Raw genomic sequence first — 20028 nt, 5'->3', positions numbered from 1 at the left:
CTGAGTTGTTTAACGTATCTACATGCTGGTTTCATTTCACCGTGGAAGTGGAAAAGTGGCTGCTCCTTCAGCAGGGTCCAAGCAGACACATAAGAGAGAGGTTTGGGAACCTCAATGTTAGTGGCGTTGTGGGGCCCCTTAGGGAAATAGAATACAGGCTGGAAAGAAGTCCATTGTATCCTCAGTATTTTTGCCATGGGTCTACATTTGAGTTGGGGAGGAGGTCCTGCCTGCAACTGTTGAGGATGCAAGGTGTGATCACCTTCAATTTGTGACTCATGTCACCACCGGTGACACCTATTGCTTGGGCTCTAAGGCCATCCTCCGTTCATATGTGTAGCTGTGCAGACTGCAGGCCTAATTCACAGTGTAAGCACGGCTTACAATTTCCAGTATCATACCCAATATTGATTGCATTCAGTTGGTTTGGAGCTGAGTGGAGGGTCTCAGGCAGAGACTCCACCAATTCTGTGGTGGCCTTGGCTGCAGATTTCTGGACCTCTGTTATGGGACTGGGAATTGTAAGACTCCCCTTGAGAAGTCAGGGGTGCACTACACAGAGGAAGCATCTACTCAGGTAGTAGAGTACTTGTGGAGTAACAAGGGTATTTTTAGGCTAGACAGTCATTTGAGGTCCTTTGATGAATGCTCACCAATCAAACCACAGAAAGTGAAATCAGATAATGTACAAAGTAAAGACATTTTGAATTGCAAATTTTTAACAGTAAATTCCCAAAACATTTGTAAAAAAGTTCCTAAATTTGCAACACTTCAGGAAAGCTGTCTTGCTCAAATTATGCTGGGAACTAAGATCTGGGTAAAACCAGAAGTAGAAAGCTCTGAAATATTTAATGAGACATGGAATATATATCGAAAAGACAGGATGGATGCCATGTGAGAGGGAGTGTTCATTGCAGTCAATAAAAATATTGTTTATAGAGATTGAACATTACTCTGACTGTGACATTATCTGGATGCAACCAACTGGCCTAGATGAACTCCAGTTAATCATTGGATATTTTTACTGGCCACCCGACTCCACTGTGATGGTTGTAGAATTGTTAAAAGAAAATCCACACTCACTAGTGCGAAAGTCCCCTAAGCATGCCGTATTAGTTGGAGGCAACTTTGAGCTATCAAGTATAGACTGTGACATCTATGGATTCACTGCAGGTGGTACAGACAAGACAGTCCTGTGAAGTGGTTCAGAATACATTTTCTAAAAACTATCTTGAGCAGCTAGTTTGACAACCACATGCAATGGAAATATTTGAGACCTTGTAACTACAAACAGGCCTGACCTTATAGACAGTTTCAGAGTGGAGACAGGGATTAATGATTGTGATGTAACAACTGTTACTAAAGTTCACAAATTCATCAATAAGGATAGAAGAGCTTTTTTGGTAGAAAGAGCAGGTGAGCAGTTGTTAGACAGTAACTGGACATCATTTAGTGACAGTACAGTGGGCACAAAGGAATTATGTGAAGAGTTTAAACAAATTGTCACTTGGGAGAGTTATGTGCTGAGTCGGTGGATTAAGGACAGAAAAGATCCATCATGGTTTAATAATAAAATCCTTCAAATGCTAAGGAAACAGATATTGTAGCATTCTTGATTTGGAAAAGAATGCGGATTTGTCGAAACGCAAAAGATAGTGGAAATTCATAAGTCTGTAACAAGATTGATGCATGGAGCATACAGCAACTCCTACAGTAATGCTGTAGTGAAATATCTTCAGAAGAACGCAAGAAAATTCTAGTTCTATGTAAAATCACTAAGTGGATTGAAGGCTTCTATGCAGTCGTAGACCAGTCTGGTGTGACAGTAGAAGACAGTGAAAGGAAAACAAAATTTTTAAATTTCACATTGAAAAAATCATTCACACAGGAGGACTGTACAGACGTAACATCATGTGAATGTTGAACTGACTCCGGTGTGGAGAAAATAGAAATAGACATCCTTGGCTTTGAGAAGCAACTGAAAGAGTTTTAAAACAAATAAGTCTTAAGGTTTTACAGAGTATAATCTTTGGCATTGATCCCATACTTATCTTGCATTTATCGTGAATCTCTCACCCAGTCCATAGTCCCAAGCAACTCGAAAAAAAGTGCGGGTGACTCCTGTATATAAGAAGGATAAAATAACAGTCCAGCAAAATTACAGACCAATACCCTTAACATTGGTTTGCTGCAGAATTATTGAGCATATTGAGATGGTATGAGATTTTACATGATTATTTTCAGTGGACTGACTGGAAAATCCCACGCAGTAGTAGTCTATAAATGAACAAGAATGATGAATTTCACATTATTGGAAAGTTGAATAATATCAGTGTTACTTTAGAGTGTGTCCTCTTGTTTCCCTATTTGTCTGAGTTATTCCTGTTGTGCTTCATGCAGCACTAAGTGTAGTCGAGCTGTGTCCACAAGTAAGCAAAGAGACTTCCATATTGTATGCTGCTTCAAGGGATACTTGTAGTGGACTGTTAAGGCAGCCAGTCCACAGTGAAGTAGCCGAAAGGGCATGCGTCAACTCACGCCGTATGGCGTTAAGTCTGGAACAGGAGTCGTAATGAATGTGATAAAGAAAAGAACGTAGCTACTAGAACACTTAACTTTTATATTGTCCTTTGGTATACAGCATTCTGGATGATACAAGTGAGACTCTATCTGGAGGTACATGCAACGTTACAAATGGTTAATGGCGCCTTGCTAGGTCGTAGCCATTAACTTAGCTGAAGGCTATTCTAACTGTCTCTCGGCAAATGAGAGAAAGGCTTCGTCAGTCTAGTCGCTAGCAAAATCGTCGTACAACTGGGGCGAGTGCTAGTACGTCTCTCGAGACCTGCCTTGTGGTGGCGCTCGGTCTGCGATCCTGACAGTGGCGACACGCGGGTCCGACATGTACTAATGGACCGCGGCCGATTTCAGCTACCACCTAGCAAGTGTGGTGTCTGGCGGTGACACCACAATACTGATGACCCAAATGTCTGATGAGCAGTAATCTCAAGTACCTTAATGTTTTCTGTAATGGCATTAGTTGGGTCTTTTAAATGTTAGACTCATTACAAGTCAGTTACTGTATGTCAAGAGAAGATTAAATATATATTTATCTTCAAGTTGTTGGACTACTCCTTTAATAGAGTTCCTAACTAATAACTAACTAGGTAGTATCTTTCAGGAGTCTGTCAACTTTCACTGAACACAGAAGTGTTTGACAACTGTGGATGCTTACAATATTCTTTGTTCGAGTATAATAAATGTCCTTGAAGCAGAATAGCTTTTGTTGACAAATCAGCATGGATTTAGAAAGCATCGCCCATGCAAGGCTCAGCTTATCCTTTACTCACTCGATATCCTTAGAACCATGGGTGACAGGCAACAGGCAGGTTTTATATTCCTAGACTTCCAAGACTTTGCAAGTGGGCCAATGATGTCTTAAACAATAGAACTCAGTATGTTATCCTGGACAGTGAGTGTACGTCAGAGACAATAGAATTGCTCCAGAGAAGTATGTTAGGACCCCTGTTGTTCTCTACATACACAAAGTATGAAGAGCATCATTTATGTAAGTGAAGACCAGGAGTGTGCCAAGCATTACAATTTATTGGTCACCATATTCAGCTTTATTTCTGTGATACAATTTGTTAATGCTGCCATTGTTTGTAATTGTTTGAATATGGCTCCAGCCATACAAGGAAACGTCTTGAATGCTGTAACATTTTAGTTTCCCTTTCTAACACTGTTATCGCTACAGCTTATACTACCTTGTCATATCTGAAGTCAATAATATGAACTCATTCATAAGGAGTCACAGCATTCACTCAGTAAAGACTGCCAGCAAAAACAATGTACAGTTGAGTAACTCTTTCTTAATTATTGTACAGAAAGATGTGCAATATTATGCAAGTTCAGTTTTAATAGGTTTTCAGTGGGAATGAAATACATGAGCCATAAACTTTAGCTTTTCAAAAATGAGTTGGAATATTTCTTATATCCCATTGCTTTAATTCTGTGCCATAGTGCCTCACAGCAATTACAACCTTTTACACTAATGTAATATACTTTGGCCAAGAGGACCTCAAAAGGTAAAACACAAATTGTTGCTATAATATAAAATTAATGTATTTAATCACATCAAAGGAAATTCTATCAAGAAAAGCAACAAATCAGGAGACAGTGGAAAGTTCAGAATGGAATAGCAACAGTGTTATGGAAAGAATAGATTGTTACTCACCATATAGAGGAGATGTTGAGTCGCAGACAGATGTAACGAAAAAACAACTATTACATTTAAGCTTTTGGCCAAAAGGCCTTCTTCCAAATTAGAAAAAAACCACACTCAAAGGCCTCTTGTCCACAAGTTTCAATGTGTAGCAGTCTTTTTGTTATGCCTGTCTGTACTCTTATCAATGCACTCTGAGTGTTCTATTAGGCAAATACAAAACTGTACGACATCCTCTCCATTTTCTAGCTAATTCATCTGGAGTTACACTTCTGGAGCTTTTGACAATTATCACCACCATCAACTTCAGGAGTTATAACAACTTTCTGATGGGAATGTCGAGGTGTCATACATATATGAATGAAGCAGCTGTTTCCATAATCTTCCATGGGTGGATGGAATTTATGCATGCATGGAAGGCTAGTCAAGAAATATATGGCAGATTCAACTTGCTCAGGATGGGAAGGAGTGATCATTTTTTGTTAGTTCTCTGAAGGAAGGCTTTTCCCAAAAGCTCATCTAATTATTATCAATTTCTATGCGACTGTGTCTTGCATAATACTTTTTCTATTTGGTGAGTTGTGGTCTATCCTGAAATATGTACTGATTGATCTTTATGTATCTTTATGGGACAGGGTAAAAATAAATGTCTCTGACATAGCTTCAATGCACTGCAAATCACAATTCCTTCAAAACCATTCCAAAATTCTTTTTCTGTTGAACAGGTTTCTGGTAGATGGACCATTTAGCAGTTCATTGCAAAGCATTCTTCACACACCAGTTGCCATCTGTATTGCAGGAGGTTCTGGAGTGACCCCATTTGCAAGCGTTTTTCAATATCTATTGTAAGTTTATTGTTATCATACATTTCAAACATTATACAATATGAGCATTTCATAAACACTGTAAAATTTCATTACCATATAAGCCGTGCTTACAATTGTTTTAACTGTTTATAAAATTATATCTGCAACTCTGTTATATAATTTAGTATAATCTGTTCTTATTATTATTATTATTATTATTATTATTATTATTATTGTCACATTGTAAGCACAGTCACATCCAAATCTGAAAGCAGAGTTGTCATTATGAAGTGCAACATTTAGCACCGAAAGCACATTTATCACAGGCACCACTGTACAGATTAACAGAACTGCCTTCTGAATGGAGAGTACTGCTATTTATACAGACATTGAATAGTCCAGAATTTGTGAACATAAGAAACTTTGAAAACCTTCTAGAAATTATAAAGTGAAATAACAAATATTTCTTGGTGATTGGATTTAAACGGGACCTGCAGCATTCCAGCCAGTGATGCAAACCAATACTCTACAGTGCATGCAGCACAGCTTGTGGTATTATTCCCTCTCCTGGAGAAACAGTGACCTGCCATTTCATAAGTTATCACTGGGGCAACTACAGCATTCTAGATCTACATCTTGTCAGTGCTCCTCTGCATGGCAGCACTGGAGGATCCTTATGTTTGGAACATGTTGTCACATCCTGTTCAATATGATAAGCATCCAAGTTAACCCACTCCTGAAAAGCTTTGTGATCATTGAGTGGGCTTTCAGGATCATAATCCCAGATTTAGCATGTGATTTCCATCAGTTGATGACTATACAATACAGTGAAAATTAGCATTTTGATAACTCCCATTGTCTCACATTTAATACAGGTATAAAAATCCATACCACGTCTCCTGGGATATGCTCACTCTTGATTGTTTTCCTCGGTGTCCAGGGGCTATATAGAAATAAGGTGTCTTGTTTCTTTGACCCTAATGATGAAGTGTTTCACATAGCCATGCCGAGTATTGTCCAGATGAAATCAGAACAGTATGTTCATTGTTATTTCAGCCTCATCATCATGAAGCAGCAAGAATGATGTAAATGGCTTTGCACTGTTGTATGTGAACAACACAATGGGCAATATTGTCTCCCAACCTCTCTGTTCAACACCAACATACATCAAGAGTGTATCTGCCAACATCTTGTTAAAGCATTCTGTGAGGCTGATGATCTGTGAGTGATGGGCAGTTGTCATCCCATGGGTGATACACAATTTGCAATTAACTCTGATACTAGTCTTGACTGAAAACCTTTTCCATGATCAGAGGTTATCACATGATCATGTGGCATATTCTCCACTTCAAAATGCTGTCGTTTAGAAGAAATATAGCAATATGCAGAACTTTTGTCAGTTGGTATAGCTTTGGTGGGGTGGTTGATGTACCAATGCAGACTATTATCCATTGATTCTAGTTTGTCAGCTGTTCATCAGACAAATTGTTGAGGCCCTTTGACCCCCTCCCCCCAGATAGTCTTTTGCTGCCTGCCACACCTTGGGATGACTTCCCACTCAACTATAGGTGTGGGGTTAATCTCAATGTGGGCAGTACCTGGGGTAATCAGAGTAGAAGACTGATTGGGGGACACCTACAACACACTCGAGCATCCCTCGGATCTCCACATCAGACCCACCATGGAGATGCCCACTGGCAACAGCCTCAAGCTGCATGTCAGAAGCCAGTACCACATGGATGTGTGTGCGAAGGGTTACTAACTCAGCAATCGCTGTCTCTATCCATACTAAAGACGATGGAAATAAACTCTAGACAGTTATTAAAGCAAAGGACACTGCCTGATAAACACACAAACATACAAGAAATTTATGAGTTTAAACTAAAGAGCACACAGGCATCCAAATAAGTCACTTCTTATTAGAAGATATGTCAACTCACAAATAAAATGATATGCTTCAATGTGCTGTTGTAGGGACAGAAGCTACCACCTAACTGAAACAACAGCTGTAATTGTCTCCTGAAACAAAACCAAGCCCGCATCTCGTGGTCGTGCGGTAGCGTTCTCGCTTCCCACGCCCGGGTTCCCGGGTTCGATTCCCGGCGGGGTCAGGGATTTTCTCTGCCTCGTGATGGCTGGGTGTTGTGTGCTGTCCTTAGGTTAGTTAGGTTTAAGTAGTTCTAACTTCTAGGGGACTGATGACCATAGATGTTAAGTCCCATAGTGCTCAGAGCCATTTGAAACAAAACCAAACACCTGTCATGATGCAAACAGTGGTACTGTGTACTACACAGTAATTAAAATGCAATGGGAGCCGTCAGTCTTGACAGATCTTCAGTATTCATTATTGAGAGTGTCCACTGTTGTGTTGTACTTTAAGTCATAACACAGTTCTTCAGAGGGTTCTCTGAGTTGCCTCTTACAGAGAATTTTTGCTACTTCAGTGGTACCTTGTAACTTACACGATCCATCCAAAAAGTTCCAAGATTAATTTTATTCCTGGCATATGAGTGATGTCAGCACAGTAACTATGGTGGCAGCTTGAACTAACAACTGTAACAGGAGGTGTGCATTTCATCAGTCAGTTGTGAGCTGGCAGTGTTAAGTAGTGTGTCTTCAACCATAGTGTGTGCAATGGAGCAGCAGTTCTAAACCAAATGTTCAGGACATTCTCCAGAACAATTTGAAGAGGAGAAAAGTGTGTGAAAAGTTTTTCCTGCATGCTGTGACTCCCAAACAAAAACAATGCATAGATGCCTGTTGCGAACTGATTGAAAAGTAAAACCTGGACAACTCTTTTCTGACCACTTCTTCAGTATTCATGTGTAGCATGTGTGATGAGACTTGGTGTTATCAGTACAAACCTTCCACAAAACAACAAAATGCAGAAATTCATGTGAATATTCAACACTTTGATGACATAATCAACATTTCAGCCAGCATGATGTGTGGGTTGAACAACATCCTGAAAAATGACTTTTCCAGTTTCACATGGTTGTATGAACATTCTGTGTGTTGTACTTAAGTGGGGGATGGGGGTGTTATGGGAAGACTATGTAGAACATCTGAAGCATTAAAGCTATCAATTGATTTTTCTGTTTTTCATTAATCCACTGCTGAAACTTTTTAGGCTGATAGGGTACATGTTACACATCAATACTGAAGAAGTAGCCAGAGCTTTTACTTGTCATTTGTTATTTCCAGCTCTTCATGTCTGATTTTGTTACATTGCTACACTGTTTTAATGGATTTCTTTTCCTTGTCTGTCAACAGGGATTGCACAGCACTTCCTCACTTACCAGAACGGTTACATTTTGTCTGGTTACTGAAAAATGTGGAACAGCTACTGTGGTTTGCAAGCTTACTGTGTTCATTGCATGACAGAGTAAGAATGACATATTATTATATATTTTCAAGCAGTGTCTTCTTCTTTTTTTTTCCTAAAAAATTTGGATTCTGTTGCAGTTCTGGATAAACAACCAACCAGACCGTTTGAACATAATACTACATGTCACAAAGAACTACAGCTCAGCATGTAACACGGTAAGAAACTTTACTTTTATGATCTACTATTCAGATTTTAAGAGCCCTGAATTTATATATCATTCTAAGAGATGTTTGTCTGTACAAGTAAAGCTTTACTTGAATAAAGAACTTCCTTCCAGAATGTTATAATGAAATATGCCACATATATTTTGAACATTTCATTAAAAATAAAGATTTAAACAGATTTAGTAAAGATCATCATATATCATATTGTGCATATCAAACATGTTCTAGGATGTACAAGAAATAGCCTGTTGTAATAATGACATTCAATGTTTGATTTCATTAACATATGTTTACTGTATGATTAAATGATGATGGCGTCCTCTTGGGTAAAATATTCCGGAGGTAAAATAGTCCCCCAATCGGATCTCCAGGCGGGGACTCCTCAAGAGGACGTCGTTATCAGGAGAAAGAAAACTGGCATTCTACAGATCGGAGCGTAGAATGTCAGATCCCTTAATCGGGCAGGTAGGTTAGAAAATTTAAAAAGGGAAATGGATAGGTTAAAGTTAGATATAGTGGGAATTAGTGAAGTTCGGTGGCAGGAGGAACAAGACTTTTGGTCAGGTGATTACAGGGTTATAAATACAAAATCAAATAGGGGTAATACAGGAGTAGGTTTAATAATGAATAAAAAAATAGGAGTGCGGGTTAGCTACTACAAACAGCATAGTGAACGCATTATTGTGGCCAAGATAGACACAAAGCCCATGCCTACTACAGTAGTACAAGTTTATATGCCGACTAGCTCTGCAGATGATGAAGAAATTGATGAAATGTATGACGAGATAAAAGAAATTATTCAAGTAGTGAAGGGAGACGAAAATTTAATAGTCATGGGTGACTGGAATTCGTCAGTAGGAAAAGGGAGAGAAGGAAACATAGTAGGTGAATATGGATTGGGGGGAAGAAATGAAAGAGGAAGCCGCCTTGTAGAATTTTGCACAGAGCATAACTTAATCATAGCTAACACTTGGTTCAAGAATCATAAAAGAAGGTTGTATACCTGGAAGAATCCTGGAGATACTAATAGGTATCAGATAGATTATATAATGGTAAGACAGAGATTTAGGAACCAGGTTTTAAATTGTAAGACATTTCCAGGGGCAGATGTGGATTCTGACCACAATCTATTGGTTATGAACTGCAGATTGAAACTGAAGAAACTGCAAAAAGGTGGGAATTTAAGGAGATGGGACCTAGATAAACTGAAAGAACCAGAGGTCGTAGAGAGTTTCAGGGAGAGCATTAGGGAACAATTGACAGGAATGGGGGAAAGAAATACAGTAGAAGAAGAATGGGTAGCTCTGAGGGATGAAGTAGTGAAGGCAGCAGAGGATCAAGTAGGTAAAAAGACGAGGGCTAATAGAAATCCTTGGGTAGCAGAAGAAATATTGAATTTAATTGATGAAAGGAGAAAATATAAAAATGCAGTAAATGAAGCAGGCAAAAGGGAATAAACACGTCTCAAAAATGAGATCGACAGAAAGTGCAAAATGGCTAAGCAGGGATGGCTAGAGGACAAATGTAAGGATGTAGAGGCTTGTCTCACTAGGGGTAAGATAGATACTGCCTACAGGAAAATTAAAGAGACCTTTGGAGAGAAGAGAACCACTTGTATGAATATCAAGAGCTCAGATGGCAACCCAGTTCTAAGCAAAGAAGGGAAGGCAGAAAGGTGGAAAGAGTATATAGAGGGTTTATACAAGGGCGAAGTACTTGAGGACAATATTATGGAAATGGAAGAGGATGTAGATGAAGATGAAATGGGAGATAAGATACTGCGTGAAGAGTTTGACAGAGCACTGAAAGACCTGAGTCGAAACAAGGCCCCGGGAGTAGACAACATTCCATTAGAACTACTGATGGCCTTGGGAGAGCCAGTCATGACAAAACTCTACCATCTGGTGAGCAAGATGTATGAGACAGGCGAAATACCCACAGACTTCAAAAAGAATATAATAATTCCAATACCAAAGAAAGCAGGTGTTGACAGATGTGAAAATTACCAAACTATCAGTTTAATAAGTCACAGCTGCAAAATACTAACGCAAATTCTTTACAGACGAATGGAAAAACTGGTAGAAGCGGACCTCGGGGAAGATCAGTTTGGATTCCGTAGAAATGTTGGAACACGTGAGGCAATACTAACCTTGCGACTTATCTTAGAAGAAAGATTAAGAAAAGGCAAACCTACGTTTCTAGCATTTGTAGACTTAGAGAAAGCTTTTGACAACATTAACTGGAATACTCTCTTTCAAATTCTGAAGGTGGCAGGGGTAAAATACAGGGAGCGAAAGGCTATTTACAATTTGTACAGAAACCAGATGGCAGTTACAAGAGTCGAGGGGCATGAAAGGGAAGCAGTGGTTGGGAAAGGAGTGAGACAGGGTTGTAGCCTCTCCCCGATGTTATTCAATCTGTATATTGAGCAAGCAGTAAAGGAAACAAAAGAAAAATTCAGAGTAGGTATTAAAATTCATGGAGAAGAAGTAAAAACTTTGAGGTTCACCGATGACATTGTAATTCTGTCAGAGACAGCAAAGGACTTGGAAGAGCAGTTGAACGGAATGGACAGTGTCTTGAAAGGAGGATATAAGATGAACATCAACAAAAGCAAAACGAGGATAATGGAATGTAGTCAAATTAAATCGGGTGATGCTGAGGGGATTAGATTAGGAAATGAGACACTTAAAGTAGTAAAGGAGTTTTGCTATTTAGGGAGTAAAATAACTGATGATGGTCGAAGTAGAGAGGATATAAAATGTAGACTGGCAATGGCAATGAAATCGTTTCTGAAGAAGAGAAATTCGTTAACATCGAGTATAGATTTAAGTGTCAGGAAGTCGTTTCTGAAAGTATTTGTATGGAGTGTAGCCATGTATGGAAGTGAAACATGGACGATAACCAGTTTGGACAAGAAGAGAATAGAAGCTTTCGAAATGTGGTGCTACAGAAGAATGCTGAAGATAAGGTGGGTAGATCACGTAACTAATGAGGAGGTATTGAATAGGATTGGGGAGAAGAGATGTTTGTGGCACAACTTGACTAGAAGAAGGGATCGGTTGGTAGGCCATGTTTTGAGGCATCAAGGGATTACAAATTTAGCATTGGAGGGCAGCGTGGAGGGTAAAAATCGTAGAGGGAGACCAATAGATGAATACACTAAGCAGATTCAGAAGGATGTAGGTTGCAGTAGGTACTGGGAGATGAAGAAGCTTGCACAGGATAGAGTAGCATGGAGAGCTGCATCAAACCAGTCTCAGGACTGAAGACCACAACAAGAACACATGTTTATAAAACTTAATTAATTTAAGAGTAAAGAAGATCACTCATTGAGAAGCAGAGGCATTGAGTCATTGAAAGAGACACATAAAAGAAAAAGAAGATTTAGTAGTGTGTGGAATAAATCCTGTGTCGAGCTAAAGTACAAACACAAGAGTGCACTCACATGTGTGTGTGTGTGTGTGTGTGTGTGTGTGTGTGTGTGTGTGTGTGTGTGTGTGTGTGTGTCTAAATGGAATTTCCATGATGCAAACAATGTACAGAAAAGTGAAAGCAGGTGATCCCACTTGCCTGTAAATGACTTGGGTTTAGCATCTGTAGATAAATGGTTGCCTGTCCTCATTATTTGTATGTGAGGAACTTACTTACAATTACAATGAGATAGAATGACTGGTTGTACTTTCCTTTCTGAGATGAAGTTCCAGTGCAACTGATAAATACATTTCAAATTGAAAACACAAATCCTAGCTTTTGAAACCATTAGTTCCTTCCTCAGCAGGCATTGAGGAGGGATGGGTTGGGGAGGTTGGAAAGGATCAGCAAGACACTCAGACCCCAAGATGAGAAAGACCCACCTGTTGTCACTATCTAAATATACAATATATTACAAGTGCAATTAGGCTTGGAGTTTGTTTATTTAAATTTTGGGTAAATAGGAATTCCTGTGGCACCTCAGCTTCACTAAAGTTAAATAGTAAATACACCAGAATGCATATCGATGTTGTATAGCATTATCTTACAGTCAACTCTTCATTGAGTGACAAACTGTAAAAGACCACAAACAACTTATCACTCTTCCTTATACACAAGAGTTTTGGACCAAACTCCAGCAAAGTCACTAAATATTAATTAAATAGCCCAACATTCAATTTTATAATAAATTGTGCATACAGTCAACATGATAAGAGCGCTACCATTTGACATCTTATTTGCAGCTATAGCTGTATGCATCTACAAGCTATTAATTTTGTATAAGCATTGATTTATGCAAACTGTTCTGATTTTCTTAATTTTTCCAATACAATTATCTGCTAAGTGGCAGTGATTTTGTTTCATTATTGTGATCTTTTTATGTGTTTTGAGTTTCTGAAAGGTTAATTAGAACATGTCAAACTTTATGTACTGTTGACAAAGGTACTTTTCATAGCTGTGCATGAGGTCTGCCCCTATAGGTAGCTTAGTGCTTATACTAGAAATTGTGGGGATCACATCTCTCTTTCAGATAGTAGACTGTGAAATCTGTGCTTCTCTCTTCTTACAATATATCTTGACTTGCTCTACGTCCTGAATGTTCTGCATGTTAAGATGAACAGAACTCAATAAATGAACAGTGGATCCTCCTCCCATGCTTGATGTTCAGTTTTCCCATCATCCAAATATTACTGTGTGACTTGGTATACAGCTAACTGCAGCCTATTCCCCCTACCCATTTTTGGTAGCAAGAGGAGGGAGCCCTTTATGTTCTGGAGTTGCTCCTGTGCTGGGTAAGTTTGCTGATAGTTATAAAAGAGCAGATGAAACTTTTTGCCTTTGGTCTCACTTCATCTGTTCCAGTGTTAACAGAATCAATTATTATTCAACATGGAACACTGTAGACATACTTGATAGGCAGCTTCTGAAGATATGGTAAGGGAGAACTATTGAGAAGTCAAGGGATGTTTCCTGTAAGTACTAATATTTAACACACACATTTTGAAAAATGGCTCTTTGCACAGATCCGAAATGGCTTCTTTGCTCACAAACCATTATTAAAAAGGTGCCCCATTGGTGGACAAGAAACAGTATGATAAAGCCGGCAGCTGGGGTGTATAAAATATTTTGCATGCTTTCTCTCCATGAGTAGTGGCTACCTGATGTAAAGTATGGCCAAATTAAGACCCTGATTATGGACTGTGGCTAATATCCTAAGGTGTGATAGTACAGTGGATCCATATACCATGAAATCAAAATCAAACTGTGACCAAACAAAAGCTGTAAACAACTGAAATAGGCCTGGATGTGATGTATACCTTGGGCATGTTTGGGTCTCTCCTGGTTTAAGAAGGGTGATTAAGATAGCTTCCTTCCATGCGTCAGGAAGCTGTCCTGTTTCCCACATTAGATTAAAATATTTCGGTTGGTTTCCTTTAGCATTTCCAGTGGAGTACCAAAACATGCTCTAATGGATTTTACCATTTCCTGACGCATCACATGCCTCAGATAATTCCAGATCCAGCTCACACACAGAGAAGAGATACTTGTAAAGTTCATCATTGGTGGAACTGAAATCCTAACCACTTCCATTAACCATCTCTCATTAGCCAGATATTGGATGGCAATGGCAGTGGTTCAACCTAAATGCTCTGCCAAGATCTGGATCATGTATTTCTTGCTGGTCAGATTAATCTTGACTATTGTTATCAATCTTGGACTTATGACAGCCAGAACTGATGGAAGATATAGAGAAGATATAATAGCAACCACTACTTGTAAGTTGATGTTGAGAGAGAGAAAATTAGTTATGGTATCTATCGTCGATAAAGACAGCAAACCCACATTTAGCGCTTACCCCATTCAAACACTTTAAAATGGAGCTTTGCAAGCAAAGGCACTGGGTCTTAAATCCTCCACATGAATATTGAACCTGTTAATGATCCACTGCTGTAAAATATCCATTTAAGCAGTGAGACTTTTCTTTGTGAAATTTTATTTGCAGTTGCAGAATCTTACTGATGTTAGCTGCATTAGGTATGATGATATCATCTGTTGAAAAATGGAAAATACAGGATGGAATAATGATGGTATTACAAAAAGGATAGATTACTACTCACCATAGCCAGCTGCAGTGGCCGAGCGGTTCTAGGCGCTTCAGTCTGGAACCGTGCGACCGCTACGGTTGCGGGTTCGAATCCTGCCTCAGGTATGGATGTGTGTGATGTCCTTAGGTTAGATAGGTTTAAGTAGTTCTAAGTTTTAGGGGACTGATGACCTCAGATGTTAAGTCCCATAGTGCTCAGAGCCATTTGAACCATTTTACTCACCATATAGAGGACACGAGGAGTCGTAGACAGGCACATCAAAAAGAGTGATTTATATTTACACTTTCAGCCAATAGACCTTCTTCTGAAGTAGAACATACACACAGTCACATAAGTACAACTCACACACACATTACTGCTGGTGCTAGCCACTGAAGCTGAACTGCCACAGCCTTAGTGGTCAGAGACAGTGATATTACATATTGGTGACACTGAAACTTTGTGCCAGACTGGGATGCAAACCAAGATCTCCCATTTGTCATGAGTGATCGCCTTAACCACTTTGGCTGTCTGAGCATACTTCCAGCACAGACCCAAACTTCCATAAGTACTTTACTTTGTCTTTTCGCCTTGGTCAGCTTGGAGAGCCTGTGGTAGTTGGCTAATTGGTTGTTGTTTCCATCATAGATACTTGAAACTACATAGGTTCTAATGACAGAGCACATCTGATGTGTGTCAAGAAATGTCTGAATGACTGATAGTTTCAGCCCTCGCAAGTGGCTGTTAGCTGGAACACTTGAAAGTACAAGTCCTTGCTTCAGCTTCCACTGATGATGTTAGTGAAAGGAGTTTTTTGTCTCCACTAACTTTCTAGTCACAGAAACAAATGATGTTAAAATACTGGTGGTTTGATAGCTTGGTCAGCTTTTTTCATTTCAGCTTATGGATTTCATGTTGTGACCATAACTTTCTGTGTTTTACCAGAATTGAAAATACCGCTACAGTTGTAACATTCTTTTATTTAACACATGACCAGTTTCAGGCTCTTATACGCTCACCTTCAGGTTTCATAACTTGGTGCTGTGACCACGAGTGCCATGGTGGATGTGTACAAAACACAATGTGCTACCAATAAGCGCAGAGCATGGAGTCAATTTTTTCAACATAAGAAAACCATTTGGTGTTCTGTTACTGTCCAGTAATTTCTTCACTGCAGTTAGTTTTGGAGGATTATCCTCATAAGATAGTTTGGTTTTTTGGCTGTTATTATTGTTAGATGGTACACCCATACCATTATGAGTGTTGTAAGTTTGTGTGGTAGGATCCATTGAGATCCCCTGTGCAGCCTGGGAAATTTGGGATGACTCAGGTAGAACACAATTTACTCAGCAAGTATTTTACAACTGAAGTGTGGTAGATGCCCCAGAGGATGACTGCTGCTACATATGCCACTTCAACAGCCATCCACCACATCAGCATGTAGCACACGTTAAGACTGAGTGGTTTTTTTCTTTCTTTCTTTTCTTTTCTTTTCTTTTCTTTTCTTTTCTTTTCTTTTCTTTTCTTTTCTTTTCCTTTCTTCCACTCTTCCCCAGTTGTTTGTACCAGTCTTGCCATCCGAGCAACGAAGCCAGAATTTTTATTCCATTGACATGTGTTCCACTGCAATTCTGCATGGTGAATAATGTGATCTCTTATAACTTTCAGTGTCAAATTCAACTGAAATTCGAAGCTTTCAATGACTGCCTCTATCATTATTGTCATGGTCTGAGTCTGAACGCCACAAAACATGTGAGGCACCCACTTTTATGGCCAGAGAATGGCATCCGATTGGTAGATTATGCCGTGATGACATTATGGAGAGGACACATGCTGAGGTGGCATCTTAAAAGAAGTACAACAATTTTGAAAAACCTTTCTTGACTGATCACTGTTAATGAATAAACATAAGTTTACTTTTGAATAGATGAGAATTCTCCCTCATGATTGGAACTATTGGGACTCTGTGATTAGGGAATCAGTGGAAATTCCACTACATATAACTACTTCAACAGAGACATCGGCTATGAACTTAACAATGCATGAGAGCATGTGCTCGACAAAGAAAGATCATAGAGGAAGACTTCACATAGTTTACTGCCTGATATGATTGTTCGTGCTGTCAGTGATTCTGGACAGCGAACACAAACATAATGTATAGGTGCAGAGAGTGGCGTCTCAGCATGCTCTGTCTCCGTGATGTCATCATGGCATATTCTAGCCAATCAGGTACCAACCTCTGGGCATAAACTGGTAGATTTGCCAGTTTCATGACAGTCAGTCTTAGCCCCTGATGACACTGAGGAAGTTAGTCATCAAAAGCTCATGATTTTTCTGAATTTGACATGTCAGAATGAATGAGAAAACTTTGGTCAAGGGCAAAAGACTTTATTGCCAACCCAAGAGGTTGTTCAATGAAGGTGGCAAACATTATAGGGGGAGGGGGGGGGAGAGAGAGATTTAATAACATTAGATTAATGTTCATTGTACAGGTCCTAAGTGAAGTGATCCTTATGAAAGTGGAGCAAGTCTAGAACTTGAGCATATTTTCATTTCTGAATTGGTAAAATAATTGCAATAAAGTGTAAACATATACATAATAAAATACTAGCAATAATCTGTATACTATTGTAACTAAGCATCAGCAAAGGAAAGCATCCAAATGCCTTTACAGTAAATCAGGAAGTCAAATATTATGTAGAAGCAGATCGTTTTCAACTAAAGATTACATGTAATGATGGATAGCAGTCTATTATTCTGTAAATATCAATAAAAACTGAAGAGACAAGGACAGTTTTGGTTGGTTGGTTTCAGGCATGACTGTTTTTGTAATGTGGGAAATTAAGTTATAAATTTCATGTGGAAATCAGTTCCATTTTTTTTTGTTTGAATGGTATTTGGTAAATGTTGTAGTAGAATAAAACTGTTGTATCACATGTATAATATTTATTGAGAGAAAAACTGCATACACCATCAAAGCAGTAACAGAGAAACACTATAGCAGCACTTTGATTGTCTTTCTAAATAACATCAGAGATAATCCAACTATGTCATAGAAATGGAGTTGAACGTAGATTTTTCTTATATTGGTATTCATTAATATTCTGATTTAGTGGCTATGTTAACAAGTCTGCTTGATTTTTATCTGTTGAAATTAACTGAACGTCAGTCATTCCATCCATAACTTTCTCCCTGATGAAATGACATTTTATGGCAATACGTTTCATTGTGGATTTGGTTATACGATTCTTGACATGTATGATTGCATCTTGAGTATCACACCACACAAATGTTGAGCCTTCAGTTCTTTCAGCTTAAGGGTCATTGGTAATTCTCTCATCTGTATCACCTCTCTTGTGCAGGCTGCCACTGACACATATTCTACTTCCATTGTGTTTAGTGCACCTGCAGTTTGTTTCAAATGCCTCCAGTACACTGCAGATCCTGCCAGTAGTATTACATAGCCTTTAATACTTTTGTGATCACCTTTATAAGTATCCCAATCAGCATCAGTGAAAATTTCAAGTTTTTGACTAGTGGGATAATATGTAAGTTTGTAATGTGCTGTTTCCTTCATGTATCTTGGTACCCTTTTTGCTGCATTTCAGTGGTTCATACTAAATTTTGAACAATATTGCGACAACTTTGCCACCGAGAAACCTATGTCTGGTTGCATCCTCTGTGAAAGGTATAGGAATCCACCAACAAACTCATGATATGAAGATTTTTAACTTTCTCATCACACTTCACATCAATGAGATTCAGTTTCATTTTCATTGGAGGTTTTGTCTTGCTCAGAATTTTGGAGCCCAGATGTATCAAGTAGTTTATAAGCATGTTATTTCCGACGAATACTAATTGCTCCATCTTTGCTGCCCTCAAATTTCACTCCTAACATGTGTGACACCCAAATGCTCAATTTCAAAGCAACTTTCTAAAAGAGTTTTTATCTTTTGCCTCAACTCTTCATTTTGTGCAAATGTAAGCCTATCATTCCTTTGAACATAGCTCATACACACATGGACCTATGTCATTTTGAATAAATCCCAGCTTTTTTAGTGAGTTATAATGATCATTCCAGCATCTGCCACTTTGTTTCAGTCCATATATTGACTTGTTTAATTCGCAGACAAACTTTTCTTGGCTCTTCTTGGTGAAACCTTCTGGCTGGAGCATATAAACATTTCCCTTTAATTTGCTATTCAGATATGCTTTCTTCAGATCATACTGATCAATACACTGTCTTTTCTCAGCACTGGCTGCTATCAGTAGGTGAATCATTTCAAAATTTGAAACAGGAGCAGATATCTCATTATAGCCTGCACTTTTTATTTGACTGAATCCCTTTGCAACTAAATGAGCTTAAAAAAAAAAAAATCTGCTTCTCACCAACTGTCTTCTTTCTAAATACCTGTCTGTTCTTTGCAGGAATTACATCAGATTGTAGCTCAAACACTTTCCAAGCATCATGATTCTTCCAGGAGTCAGTTTCTTCATTCATTGCAACTATCCATTCCGCTGCCTCATCAGAATTAACTGCTTTGATACAATAATGGTTCATCACTGTTCCTTCAACGCATGACATTTATTTGTGCTTTTTCAGCATAAACCTTCTCTTTGGAACAAATTTTCATTGGATGACATTTGCTTAAAACTTTTTTTTACATCCTTTCTTGATCTGCATCTACATTGTGGAGTTGCAGCATGTTCCACAAGTTCTTGATTATCTTTGGTTTCTTCCAAAATTTCCTTCTGATCTGAGAAACCACAAAATCACTTGTCAGTGTTTGAATCTTCCCTTTCACTTCATATCTCATCTTCAATACTTGGAAATGGTAATGCTCCATCATTGCACAGTTCAGTATATTCTTTTGGTTTCTTATTTTGAGTTGAGCATTTGCCATTCCAAAATTAGTCCTTTGATTTCACAACATGTTTCATTTCTGGCATCCAAATTGCATCCTGTAACCTGTAAATGTCTCACACTAGGCTTCCTATCTGTTCACAATTCATGAGCCATGTTTTCATTGTTGTGGCTATTTGTAACACAATTTCTTATGTATGCTGCAGTGTACATCAGCTCAGCCCAAGAAATCTTCAGTAAATTACTTTCTAACCACAGTGACTTTACTATATCCATTAATGTTCTGTTGAGGCATTTAGTTGTATTGTTTTGCTGAGATGCGTATGACATTGTTACTTTATGCCAAATTCCTTCAGATTCATAGAATTGACCATTTGCATTAACAGAATTCTAGGCCATTGCCTGTGCAAATTCTCTTCAAGTATTTTATGGTTTTGTTTTCCATTTGGATCTTTCATTTCCTAAATTCCTCAAATACTTCATCTTTATTTTTTAAGAAACACACAAATACGTATCTGTTTG

The 20028-nt window shown here is 38.6% G+C and overlaps 1 protein-coding gene across 1 annotated transcript in view; it reads left to right on the top strand.

Moving 5' to 3' along the window:
• Positions 1-20028, top strand: part of LOC126204142 (NADPH oxidase 4-like) — a 201134-nt gene that overhangs the window by 168989 nt on the left and 12117 nt on the right. Inside the window, exons 12-14 of the mRNA XM_049938552.1 lie at positions 4951-5070; positions 8305-8416; positions 8497-8574. Coding sequence (XP_049794509.1) covers positions 4951-5070; positions 8305-8416; positions 8497-8574 — 310 coding nt within the window. The remainder of the gene's footprint in view (positions 1-4950; positions 5071-8304; positions 8417-8496; positions 8575-20028) is intronic.

The sequence above is a fragment of the Schistocerca nitens genome, chromosome 9 (assembly GCF_023898315.1).
Source record: "Schistocerca nitens isolate TAMUIC-IGC-003100 chromosome 9, iqSchNite1.1, whole genome shotgun sequence".
Taxonomy (NCBI): Eukaryota; Metazoa; Arthropoda; class Insecta; order Orthoptera; family Acrididae; genus Schistocerca; species Schistocerca nitens.
This window is presented reverse-complemented; position numbering and strand designations above follow the sequence as displayed.